This window comes from Raphanus sativus, unplaced genomic scaffold (genome assembly GCF_000801105.2).
Source record: "Raphanus sativus cultivar WK10039 unplaced genomic scaffold, ASM80110v3 Scaffold2019, whole genome shotgun sequence".
NCBI lineage: Eukaryota > Viridiplantae > Streptophyta > Magnoliopsida > Brassicales > Brassicaceae > Raphanus > Raphanus sativus.
In genome coordinates this window covers 5,776-17,867 of record NW_026617328.1, presented here as the reverse complement: position 1 = coordinate 17,867, position 12,092 = coordinate 5,776, and the positions used below count along the sequence as shown (strand labels likewise).

The 12,092-nt window shown below is 38.8% G+C and overlaps 3 protein-coding genes and 1 pseudogene across 5 annotated transcripts; 2 read left to right on the top strand and 2 right to left on the bottom strand.

The window, feature by feature from the left end:
- Positions 1-497: 497 nt before the first annotated feature.
- On the bottom strand, positions 498-1,593 carry LOC130505095 (UPF0613 protein PB24D3.06c-like; annotated as a pseudogene).
- Positions 1,594-3,616: 2,023 nt separating this feature from the next.
- Positions 3,617-5,636, top strand: LOC130505093 (uncharacterized). Of its 2 annotated transcripts, none has more exons than XM_056999703.1 (2): positions 3,617-3,677; positions 3,888-5,636. In XM_056999703.1, the coding sequence occupies exon 2, from the start codon at positions 3,888-3,890 to the stop codon at positions 5,424-5,426; it is 1,539 nt and encodes a 512-aa protein (XP_056855683.1). In that variant the 5' UTR covers positions 3,617-3,677; the 3' UTR covers positions 5,427-5,636. The 2 variants fall into 2 exon arrangements, with proteins under 2 accessions (XP_056855683.1, XP_056855684.1); XM_056999704.1 differs by having other exon boundaries at positions 3,661-3,722.
- Positions 5,637-6,365: 729 nt separating this feature from the next.
- Positions 6,366-7,968, top strand: LOC108813262 (polygalacturonase-like). Its single transcript, XM_056999706.1, has 5 exons — positions 6,366-6,369; positions 6,424-6,476; positions 6,577-6,882; positions 7,100-7,618; positions 7,714-7,968. The coding sequence occupies exons 1-5, from the start codon at positions 6,366-6,368 to the stop codon at positions 7,966-7,968; spliced, it is 1,137 nt and encodes a 378-aa protein (XP_056855686.1).
- Positions 7,969-8,521: 553 nt separating this feature from the next.
- On the bottom strand, positions 8,522-11,720 carry LOC108837640 (heterogeneous nuclear ribonucleoprotein 1-like). Of its 2 annotated transcripts, none has more exons than XM_018610669.2 (4): positions 11,466-11,720; positions 10,992-11,220; positions 9,617-10,883; positions 8,522-9,112 (listed from the first exon to the last, which is right to left on the bottom strand). In XM_018610669.2, exons 2-4 carry the CDS (start codon positions 11,211-11,213, stop codon positions 9,096-9,098), a joined length of 1,506 nt encoding a protein of 501 aa, XP_018466171.1. In that variant the 5' UTR covers positions 11,214-11,220; positions 11,466-11,720; the 3' UTR covers positions 8,522-9,095. The 2 variants fall into 2 exon arrangements, with proteins under 2 accessions (XP_018466171.1, XP_018466172.1); XM_018610670.2 differs by having other exon boundaries at positions 8,522-9,152; positions 11,466-11,719.
- Between the last annotated feature and the right edge of the window lie 372 nt (positions 11,721-12,092).

The following is a 12,092-nucleotide window of genomic DNA, read 5'->3' as shown; positions in this document are numbered from 1 at the left end:
TTTTTGGTTTATTATAAGTGAGTGAGATATCGTTCTAGTGATACTTAAGAATATATTGTTTTGCTGGTAGATTACTTCTTTGATTATGATTGACACTAGAGATACATGGTTTGTTCTTTTTTACTTTGAGTTCAGGTGTATGATATGACCCCGGTTGTGGAGGATCATATTGGAGGAGAAGAGTCTTGTTATTCTCAAAAAGGTTTGGATAAAACCAAGTCTTACTGATATAACATTGGTTGCACTCTAATCTAGTACGGATATGGAAACGGCAAGATGATCCTCCACGATGAAATTAACCAAATCTTACAACTTATCTAATTATACAACTTATCCAAATCCTCCACGGCAAGATGATCCTCCACGGCTTAATTATATAATAATAATATATAATGAGTTTTTTTGGGTAAACAACTTATCTAAGCAACTTGATACTTTTTCTCTTCCATTGCAAGTTTTCTTAGAGTTTTCTTTGTATTCAACATTTTCAAACACAATTCTAAAATATGTTACAATGGAATGGATATGTACCTATAAGCAGAGATAGGGGCACAAGGATCAGCTTCTCTAGGCATTAGCTCCTCTGCTCGGCCTTCTCTTATCAATTTTGCATCCAAGTCTATCAAAGCTGGTGTTTCAGGGAGTGTTGCTTTGTACTCTATCGCTTACCGGTGCCTACATAAACACATTGCAATACACATTATAATCGAAGCTACATTAAAGTCAAAACATATGATATAGCACATATGATATAGCTTTAAGAGAAGAGCGAGAAAATACAAGTCACAGAAACTAGAATTGTCACCTGCAAAATTATAGCTCGGACAGCTCAGGAACATGCAGCAATCGTTCCCATATAATACACAATGTCCTGTTTCAAAAGTACTTGAGAAGAAAGAGTTTCTAACATAGCTTTTCTTTTTAGAACCATGACCGAGAGTGTTTGGGGATTAAAAAAATCACCTGGCAGCCAGTGCTATGACCAAGCAGAACAACACCTTCAGAGTTCTCTTTGTTCATGAGATAGCTTATGATTTGGTCAATCTCTTGTGCATCCTTCAAAGAACATTCTGAACATTGACTTAAACTCTCCGAGCAAGTGTAAAAAGACAAACAAGCTATTAATACCAAAAACCAAACTTAGAAACACCCGTAGCCATGACAATTCAAAAACAAAAATCTACAGGTTCATGCCAAAACAAATTCTGAATTTTCAGAAAAGGACTATCTTTGTCTTAAAAGCCACCTTGTAATACATGTGAAAACAACACACGAGCAAGCTGGTTATAGCCAGAATCCAACTTAGACATACACCAGTAGCCATGACAATTCACAAAACAAGAATCAAGCTGTTAACTTTGATCTCACATATGGCTTTGAACATTGACTTAAACTCTCATTAAATGTTTCTTCATGTCAAAAGGGAAGCAAACCTGAATTGATTTGGGACTGTATTTGAACAAAACTCCACGAAATTGGTTCTTCCCTTTGTTCCACTGTAATCTCCACTTCCTCCTCCTCCCACCGTCGACGCGCTTTTCGATAGTTTTTCCGTTCCCGATTTGCCTCTAACGATTCCTGAGAACTAGGACGTGGTCATCGACGGTGACGAACCAGCCGCTGGAGAAGATGATGATTCCGATGTCGACGCCGCAGCAGCGGCCCCGGAGGAAGACAAAACCAAGTTTGATTTAGTTTCACGCGAGTAAGCGTCGTTGTTTCACGGGGCTTAATTAAGCGCCGTTGTCTTCACTTTTCTTATTTTTTTCTTTTTTTAAAATTAAAATTAACCCTAAACAACGCACTAAGCGCCTGCGTTAAGGATGCTCTTAGTGGGAGTAACATTTATAAAAGTTTGTTTATTTTAAATTTGGAAAGAGTTGTAGAAAATTTTGTATATTGTGAAATTTTGTGAAAATAAATTGATATGATGATTCTAAAAGTCTAAATTAGATATGTAGTATTCACAAAATCTTATTTTATGAGTTAAATAGTGAAAATACAACTTCCAATAATACAAATTTTAATAGATTTAACAAATCATTAAAATCTAAATTTTTTGAATAACAAAATATTGTATATAGAATTACAAATCATCAAACCAATAACACTAGATTCTAATGAGAATGTAAAATCTATAAACCAATAACACTAGATTTTAGAAGTTCAAAGTCACTATAAATATAACTCCTACTAACATCCCCTAAATAACATGAGTGTGTGGATGGTCTAAATAAATATGGACAATGGTGTGTGTACACAATATGAGTGTCAATCTGGATACTTCGCGTACGTCTTTGGTTGTACATCTTTTTTTGAAAAAGCAAAAAGGTTGGTTTGGTAGTACATCTCCGATTCCTAAAATACGACAAACATTTCTTCCTTTTAACAGCTCTTATACAGTAGAAAGTCTGATCAAGCAATGCAATATATTATTTCTATTATTACTCTCAGTATCTTGCACCATAGGTTCTAAAGTTCAACATGTAGTCAAATTCATGAAAATGTACATGTACAACGTTTTTCTGTAATCATGCAAAACTACTTAGATTGCAATGCATTAGTGAGTTCTTTTTCTGTAAATCTCCTCTTGGGGATCTGATTTATTCCTCTCTGAATGTTTCCATGTAGTAAGAGAAACTATATTACCAATATATAAGAAACAATTACATTATAGTCCATTTTCCTAATAAGGCATAGGAGACTAAGATAATTTCTTCCAAGCTTAAGACATTCTATTTCTAAGCACCAATATGACATCATCAACATCTGCAGAACATTGACGAGCATAGCATTACTCTTAGAAGACACTTCAATATAAACGAACAACAAGACATCGTTAAAGAGGCCACACATACAAAATTTTAGACAATGAAAACAAATTTACTAATTTACTGACATACAAGAATCAAAAAACAAAAAAAACAAACATACCAGAATCACATATTTGTTAACATAACCGATTGTAACTTTTACAAACTCTACCCATTTTAATGGAATTCACATATTTGGCAATAAAAAAACATGCCAGAATCTCAAGTTTCGAATATGAAAAAAATGGACACTTTACATCTTTTTAACGCTAATTTTCAGGAAAGAATAAAACAAACACTTTACATCTTTTTAACATTAATTTTCAGGGAAAGAACAAAACAAACAATAAAACTACTAGTCTTACTGTAGTTTGGGAAAAACATAAAACAGAGCCAATGTGGAATGTGGTGGTAGAAAGTCGTCATGGTAGTGCGTCTGGAGCTTCACCGGAGTGTTGTCGACTGCGCGGGGAGAGATGTGAGCTCTTTGAGTTCATGAGAGACGAGTGATTATGTTTTTCATCAACCGGTGTTTGCCGACCGATCTTGATGAAAACCGTGTAAATAAATATTATTTGTTTCATAAATATTTTTCATAAATATTCTGCAGAGTATAAAATGTCTTTACAATGCAAATAAATAAATTAATAAATATACTGTAAATCACTATATTCTCAAAGTCAAACCGATCGAGTCTGGTTATTTCTGATATGTACCGTCGTTTCAGTTTTTGGTTCCGGATATTTTTGCCCCGGCTTAACCATAACCCTAACAATAAGAAAAGGTACAGTATAAAAAAAAGCCTTTGATCTTTTTAATTTTTTCTTTCTCTTCATCTTCCAGCAGTCTCCAAACTAGCTCAGGGTTCGTACCACTCTTCCTTCATGTTTCCATCGTTAACCTAGAACGGTCTGGATTTAATTGCAACTAGTCGTAAACTTTAACCTTAATTTCAAAGGCACTAGATATCTAAAAAATTCTTATATTGATTTCATCGTAAACTGGTGCTATATTAATTTCTTCGTTCTCGCGTTGTGTTGTTGGATTTGTTATTAAATTATGTTACTACTACAGATGTCAGCAATAATGGATCAAGATTCATCAGGGATGTTCAAGGTTCAGCAAACCATTGGAAGTGTCGTGTGTTGCAAGTGTGGTGTTCCTATGCCACCAAACGCAGCCAATATGTGTGTCAACTGTCTCCGCTCCCAAGTCGACATCACCGAAGGCTTACAGAAGAGTGTCCAAATCTTCTATTGCCCTGAGTGTGGTTGCTACTTGCAGCCACCCAAGACGTGGATCAAAGCTCAGTGGGAATCCAAAGATCTCTTGTCTTTCTGCATCAACAGGCTCAAGAAGAATCTCAACAAAGTCACGCTCACGAACGCTGAGTTCGTCTGGACCGAGCCTCACTCCAAGAGAATCAAACTCAAGCTCACTGTTCAAGCCGAGGTACTTAACGGTGCCGCTCGTCTTCAGCAGTCTTATCTCGTCGAGTATACCGTTAGAGACCATCTCTGCGAGTCTTGCTCGAGGTTCCATGCCAACCCTGATCAGTGGGTTGCTTCCGTTCAGCTTAGGCAGCATGTTTCTCACAGGAGGTCTTTCTTTTATCTCGAACAGTTGATTCTCAGGCACGAGGCCGCTTCTCGTGCCGTGAGAATCAAGCAGGTTCACCAAGGGATTGATTTCTACTTTGGGAATAAAAGTCATGCTGATAGGTTTGTTGACTTTTTGGGGAAAGTTGTTCCCATTGACTATCGTCAGGACAAGCAGTTAGTGTCTCACGATGTCAAGAGCTGCTTTTACAACTACAAGTACACTTACTCTGTTAACATCTGTCCCATCTGCCGTGAGGATCTTATCTTCTTGCCTTCCGAAGTTGCTAGCGGGTTAGGAAACCTCGGTCCGCTTGTGGTGTGCACGAAAGTTTCCGACAGCATCACCCTTCTTGATCCTAGGACCCTGAGGTGTGCCTTCTTGGACGCCAGAGAGTACTGGAGATCAGGGTTTCGATCTGCTCTCACCAGCAGGCAGCTTGTGAAGTACTTAGTGTTTTATGTGCATCCTCCACCTGTTGGCGGGCAAAAGTACGCTCTAACCTATGTCGAAATTGCGCGCGAGTCAGACCTTGGTAACTTGTTCACTGTCCAAACTCATCTAGGACATATTCTGAAACCGGGAGACCAAGCTTTAGGGTATGATATCTACGGTGCAAATGTGAACGACGATGAAATGGAGAAGTATCGTTTGCATGGGCTGCTTCCCGAAGCGATTCTTATCAAGAAATGTTATGACAAGCAGAGAGAGAGGAAGGAAGGGAAGCCACGTGCGTTTACGACCAAGAAGCTTCCAATGGAGATGGATGAGTCAAGAGGAGGAGGAGGCAGAGTTGATCAAGAGAAGATGGAGAATGAATATGAAGAGTTTTTGAGGGATCTTGAAGAGAACCCTGAGCTGAGGTTTAACGTATCATTGTACAAGAACAAGGATTATATTCAAGAGTCTGATGAGACTGCTTCAATGTCGACGGATGGAGAAAGTGCACCGACTGTGCCGATTGAAGAGTTGCTTGCTGAGCTTGAGCTTAGTGAAGAGGATATGGATGAGTAATTTTCCTTCTAAAGCACACTCAAGGATTGGGTTTTCTCTTTAGTTTTTGTCAAAATTTTGTTCTAGCTAGCTTCATATTATGGGTATTATAGTTTGTTTGAAATTTTGATTTTCGAACGTGTTATAGTTGCAACTACGGTGGGTCATACAGTGAAGCAAAACTTTGTTGCCATTATCAGTGGAGTGTAAAAGAAACAAAATGGCTCACATTCAAATACAATCTCTCTTAATCATTTCATTAAAAAGTCTTTTGAGTTTAAGATCTCTATTTTGCCTCTTCAACGCTATGTAATGTAGGATATGTACATTAATCAGTTGTTAAAACATATACAACTATATGTAACTTGAGAAAAAGAGGCAGTCACAAAACAATCTATATTGTCCGTGGTTGTTCCTGATGGATCATGGATAGATGTCCCATGAGAGACGGTTTATTATCATGGTGGATCCACATGGACTATCTCTGCTTGCTATGCAAGCTTCGCCTGGAATCGAGAGACCACCTCGGCTCCTCTTCTTTACATAGTGTGTATAAAACGTTCATAATCAGAAGAAAATGAAAGTTTTTAAAATTAACTCAATATCATTATATGAAAGTTTACTTATATTTTCAGTTCAGTTGCTAACAAATTTTGTGACATTTTCAGTTATAGTTGTCTTGATAAAACAAAGCAAAAATTAGAATATACATAAAAGTAACAATTTATTGGTTAAGGTACTTTTTTGTTTTAACCTTCAAGATATAAAATTAGACAGCAGAATCCAAAGACAAGGGTCACACAACCTAAAAAATGAGAGGTGGGTGAGAAAATTTAAACTGAACATCTCTTTCCCGAACCCACTATATAAATGTAACCATGAGTTAAATCAAATTTAAGAAACAAAACAACATAACTAAGAGTAAATAGTAATACGAGTAGTAAATATATATTTTTAACAATGGGTGCGTATTTTGGAGTTTCTACAATATTTATTTTCTGTTTGCTGGGGTTTTCAGCCAATGCCGAGGTATTCAACATTGGTTCCTCTTCAGGTTCTGATATTACTCAGGTTAGTCATATATTTCTTTTCTTTCTTGCGTTACAAGCAATCTACCAAAACCACATTTTTGGCTTAAGTTGTTAAAGTTTCATTCTGCTGATATATGCAGGCACTTCTGAAAGCATTCACATCCGCATGCCAATCTCTCTCACCGAGCAAAGTGGTAATCCCAAAAGGAGAGTTCAAGCTTGGTGAGATCGAGATGAGGGGTCCATGCAAAGCTCCAGTCGAGATCACCCTTCAAGGCACTGTCAAAGCTGACGGTAACGCGATCCAGGGAAAGGAAAAATGGGTTGTCTTCGGCAACATGAATGGGTTTAAGTTGAACGGAGGTGGAGTTTTCGACGGTGAAGGAAACGCAGCTTGGAGAGTCAATAACTGCCACCAGACTTTCAACTGCAAGAAACTTCCCATCGTATGTGCATGCTTCTGTCCACATTTTTCTTTGATATTTTGAAATTATTACCAAGGTTTTAGTTGGTGAGTAGGCTCTTAAGTCATATATGGATTGTTTGCACGCAAAAAAAAATTAAAGAATTGATGGTTTTTGAGACCTCAACATATCAGAATTTAATTGGCTTTTGTGTGGAAGAAAACAACTTAGTGATGTTATTTTATCATTGTATTTACAGAGTATAAGGTTTGATTTCGTGGAGAACGCTGAGATCAAAGACATATCATCGATAGACGCCAAGAACTTCCACATCAACGTGCTCGGAGCCAAGAACATGACCATGAGTAACATCAAGATCACCGCTCCAGAAGACAGTCCCAACACTGACGGTATCCATTTGGGAAGAAGCGACGGAGTCAAGATCCTTAACTCCTTCATCTCCACCGGAGACGACTGCATCTCCGTTGGAGATGGGACGAGCAACCTTCACGTGGAGAAAGTCACGTGCGGTCCAGGACATGGAATCAGCGTGGGAAGCCTTGGAAGGTACGGAAAAGAGCAAGATGTTAGCGGCATTAGGGTCGTGAACTGCACACTCCAAGAGACTGACAACGGGCTGAGGATCAAGACATGGCCGTCTGCTGCTTGCTCTACCACTGCCTCCGATATTCATTTCGAGGATATCATTGTCAAGAACGTTACCAACCCAATCCTCATCGACCAAGAGTACTGCCCTTGGAACCAATGCAACAAGAAGGTAACACATCTTTCTATAATTCATTTTTGATATATTAAATAAAAATATATATTATTCAGTTGATTATGAAATTATTTTTGTTTTTGTATTTGAAGAAAGCATCAACGATTAAGCTTGTGAACATAAGCTTCAAGAATGTCAGAGGAACATCAGGGAACAAGGATGCAGTGAAGCTATTGTGCAGCAAGGGATATCCGTGCCAGAACGTCGAGATCGGAGACATTGATATTAAGTACAGCGGAGCGGATGGTCCAGCTACTTTCCAGTGCTCAAACGTAAGTCCCAAACTCTTGGGAGCTCAGAGCCCTGAAGCTTGCAGCAGCCCCGTGACCAAACTACCCGGCCAATAAGTAGAAGCTCAAAACTATTAACCTAAAACACCCACCCATACAATATTGTTATATTTTCTATACAAAAAATTAACTATGATCTATGATGTATGCTATTAACCCCAAAAAAACTATTAACACTTTCAATTGCCTCGATCGGTTCAAGCCACATAGAATTTTGCCTCAACGAGGGAATTTGGTTTTACATAACTAATGAGCCATTTATTCTATGGTTAGTGCAAATTGCGAACTCTAGTCACTGAATCATTGGTGTATGCACGTTAAAAAGCCTATGTAGACTTTGATAAACAATTGTGTAAGTGAAGCTTCCGCAGTAGTTCAAGATGGTCAGTAGTAGCTTGGCTCCCAAGTTTCTTTTTTTTTTGGGATCAACGTAGAGAAAAGAAATTGTGTGGAGGATACATAATTACATATCATTAGGATTCATAACAATAATCTGATGATGTTATATTCTTATAATTCAAATAATAAGGATCTCCAGATTCAATCAATAAATGTTAGTCAGTCACTGGACTATATTCTAAAAAAAAGAATGCAAAATGAAGATATGAAATCAAATGAAACATAACAATAGTTTCTATAAGATAAGAGTACATGAACAGAAACGAGTTTGCTTGCGTTCGCATAAGACATACAAACAGACTTATTCTCCAAAGCCCTACAATGGCTAAAATCCTTTTTTCCAATAATCTCTCACTATCAGAAAAAACAAAAACAAAAACTTAAAAACCACAAAACAAAAGTAACATATAACCTCTAGTACAATCTGCCTCAAAACACCAAACCTTAGACACAACCCTCAAGACCAAGAAGAACCATTACATGACAATAAAGAAAACTCAGGAAGAAGGATCATCCTCTTCTTCATTTTTTTTGTTTTTGTTTTGAACTCTTCTTATGTATTACAGCCTCGCCGGAGACTGATACAGTTTCCACTATCCCTCATTGAAAGAAAAAAAAAGAAAACAGAAAAGAAGCCTAGGAGGACCAATAAATTTAGAAAACCAAACCATTGACAGGAAAATCTATGGGATTTTCTGGTTAGCTCTAGCCTCTAGCTGATGGTGTTGGTCAAGTTTAGTCCTCATAGGCTTTTGTATCAAGGAGAGAAGATATCATCTAATCGTTCACAGTGATGGCTCGCCTACAATATCGTGGTAAAAACAAAAACTAAGTAGCAATTCCTGCAACACAAAGGCGAAGAAAGGGAGCTATAAGAAACAAGTCATGCAATTGGGTTTCGTCATCATAAGTTTCTTAGACTTCCTAGAGAGAATCTGGTGTGAGCAATGCATAAGATCTAAGCTATTTCCCTAGCTCCATGAGCACAACATATCTAAGGCACTGAAAGAAACTTGACTCATGTCGATGACACACCCCTGATGAACTAGATAACAATAAACATGCAGACTGGTTACTGCTTTTACCACATTATGTATGCAAGCAAGAACCTACCATGGTTTCCCAAAGAAGAAGAGGATACTTAAAATCTAGCCTAGATAGTGTGATTTGGAACCCTATCTAGGCTTTCTATTAGGGAACTACACATTCATACCCTATTCCTCTACTTATCAGCTACCTAATGGCATTCTTTAAGCATGTAATCAATGTGTTATTAGAGCAAAAGATTACTATGAACTCAGATTACCTCTGTTTGGTTGCCTCTTGTTCACACTGTAACTGCCAACATAACCTGGAGATGAACTTCTAGCTGAAAGATCCGAAGAAGGACCTCCTCCTCCTCCTCCTCCAATCCCATAGCTAAAAGAACCAGGCCCTTCCGTCTCAGGAGCTGATGATCTCCAAGTGGGATCACTATACACTGCACCATTCCCATAAAACTCCGCAAGTCCTGCTCCATCATAACCTGTGTTGTTAGTCCCCGAGGCAGAAGAGAATGAAGACGACGGTGCTGCCTTGCTAGGCCCAATGTTTCTTGTTCCCAACCCAAAACCAGATTCACCGTTTCCTCCATAACCAAACTTCAAATTCTCGTTACCAACACCATTGTTTCCTCCTCCTCCTCCTCCAGGAGCAGCACCCCAGTTACCAAATGGACCGCTTAGCGCGTTGTTCCCACTTGCTGTTCCTCCCATGTATGTATTGGAGTTTGAGTTTGCACCATTGTTGTTGTTATAGTTCAGACCACCATTGTTTCCCCATAGGTTCCGTGTAACGGAACTGAAGAAAGACGAGTTTCCTCCTCCTCCTCCTCCTCCATTGCCTCCTTCATAACCACCCCCAGGACCAAACCGGTTCGTGTTACCAATATAGTAAGGGCTCATCATTCCTCTCCCATAGTCTACATTTCCATTAAAACCTGCACCTCCATTGAACCCTGTGGGCAACCCCTGCTCAAAGTTCACATTCATCCCATAACCAGACCCGAAATTCGCAACCCCGCTTCTCCCAGCACCAACCGGACTAAACCGACCATCCATCCTAAGCCCATATCCTCCAACCGAACCGGGACTAAACCCTTGAGCATATCCATTCAAGAGGTTATTAACCCTATTAACCCCATAGCTGCTGTAACCAGCACCGAGAGGACTACTACGAGCTGGACTAGGAGACAACTCCTTCGGAACAGCTCGTTTAACCTCCACCATTTTACCGTTAAGCTCATGGAACGTCTTGAGCAATACTCTGTCAACGGCCTCCTCGGAATCATAAGTTATGAATCCGAAACCTCTAGGCCTCTGCGTGTTGTGGTCGTACATAACGACCACGTCGGTAGGTGTCCCGAACTGCTCAAAATAGGTCTTGAATTCGCCTTCTGTGACGGAAGAAGGTAACCCTCCGACGAATATCTTCCTTGTTCGAGCTCCTGGACCGCCTGGTGATCCTTGGATGCTACTGCTGTTGCTTCTAACTGTGTTCTGGTCATCTCTAGGCACAGCTTTCTTCGCTTCCACCTGCCAAAAAGATCAACGAAGTTAAAAACTAACTCTCTGATGGTTAATGGGAAGGTTGAAAACAAGTTACATTGTACAGAATCACATCACAGATGAAGGAGGCATTACCAATCTACCATCGATACTATGTTTTTCGGTTATAACAATCTCTGCAACAGCTGGATCAGCAAAGACTACGAAGCCGAAGCCACGTGCGCGGCCCGTGGTCCGGTCTTTCAAGATCACAGCTTCGATCACTTCACCGAAGCTGCTGAAATACTCCTTGAGACGTTCCTCGTTGGTGTCCCACGATATCCCTCCCACGAAAAGCTTTCCGCTGTCGGATTGCATTTTTGCTCTGCAGCAACACAGAAAAGACCAAACTTTCAGACCGAACACAAAACATGAATCCAAAACAGGTTTTGCATTAAATCGAACACTTCTGAATCAATCAAGGAAACAACAGATCTTCATCTAACTGATTAAAGAAAGACAAAACAAAAGAGAATCCAATCCGCTCGAGTTTGATCAGAAAAAGGAAACGGATTTACAATCAAATCTCAGATCAGAGAATCAAAAAACGAGATGATAACGAAAACCCACCAATCAGATTAGATTAAAAAAAAAGACCCAGATGCGGAATCTCGTCAAGATCTGAGGAAAGGCTCGATTTTTTTTTTTGAATATCTGTGTGTGTTTTTAAGTTCAATCGGATTTTAATTCAATTTCAATGGCGTCAATAAGAACATACTGACGACGCGCAGGGACGCGCTCTAGAGAGAGATAGAAAGACGAAGGCTTTTCGATTGCAAGAAGAAGAAGAAGATATGTCTGTATATATACAGATGATAAGGGGAAGGTTTTTTTTTACATTACAAGCTCATGTGCGTTTGTAATAAGGAAATTGCGGAGTTTTCTTTTTTAATTTTCCTTACACGCTACCTTCTTTTTTTTCTTACTGTTGTTTACCAAAAAGAAAAGAATTAGAATATTTAGTTTGTATATTACTAAATGAAAATAAACTTCTACTTTATTAAAATAGAAGTACACATATGGAAATGCCCTTAGTTTTCCCTATTATTTACAAGCAAATGCCACTGAGAATTAATAATGTCTTGCGTAAAAAATTCATGTCTTTTCCACGTTTTAACACTTTCCTAAACTAACGCTAACAAACTACAATGAAGGAAACTAATAATTAAATGATCAATGTACTTCATCTTCCAACTA

Excerpts from the sequence above, each read along its gene's own strand:
- LOC108837640 (XM_018610669.2), bottom strand. The coding sequence starts at position 11,213 with ATGCAATCCGACAGCGGAAAGCTTTTCGTGGGAGGGATATCGTGGGAC. Across the intron at positions 10,884-10,991 it reads ATAGTATCGATGGTAGATTG|GTGGAAGCGAAGAAAGCTGT; the intron begins GTAATGCCTCCT and ends TCTTTTTGGCAG.
- LOC130505093 (XM_056999703.1), top strand. The coding sequence starts at position 3,888 with ATGTCAGCAATAATGGATCAAGATTCATCAGGGATGTTCAAGGTTCAG.
- LOC108813262 (XM_056999706.1), top strand. Across the intron at positions 6,883-7,099 it reads ACTGCAAGAAACTTCCCATC|AGTATAAGGTTTGATTTCGT; the intron begins GTATGTGCATGC and ends TTGTATTTACAG. Across the intron at positions 7,619-7,713 it reads GGAACCAATGCAACAAGAAG|AAAGCATCAACGATTAAGCT; the intron begins GTAACACATCTT and ends TTGTATTTGAAG.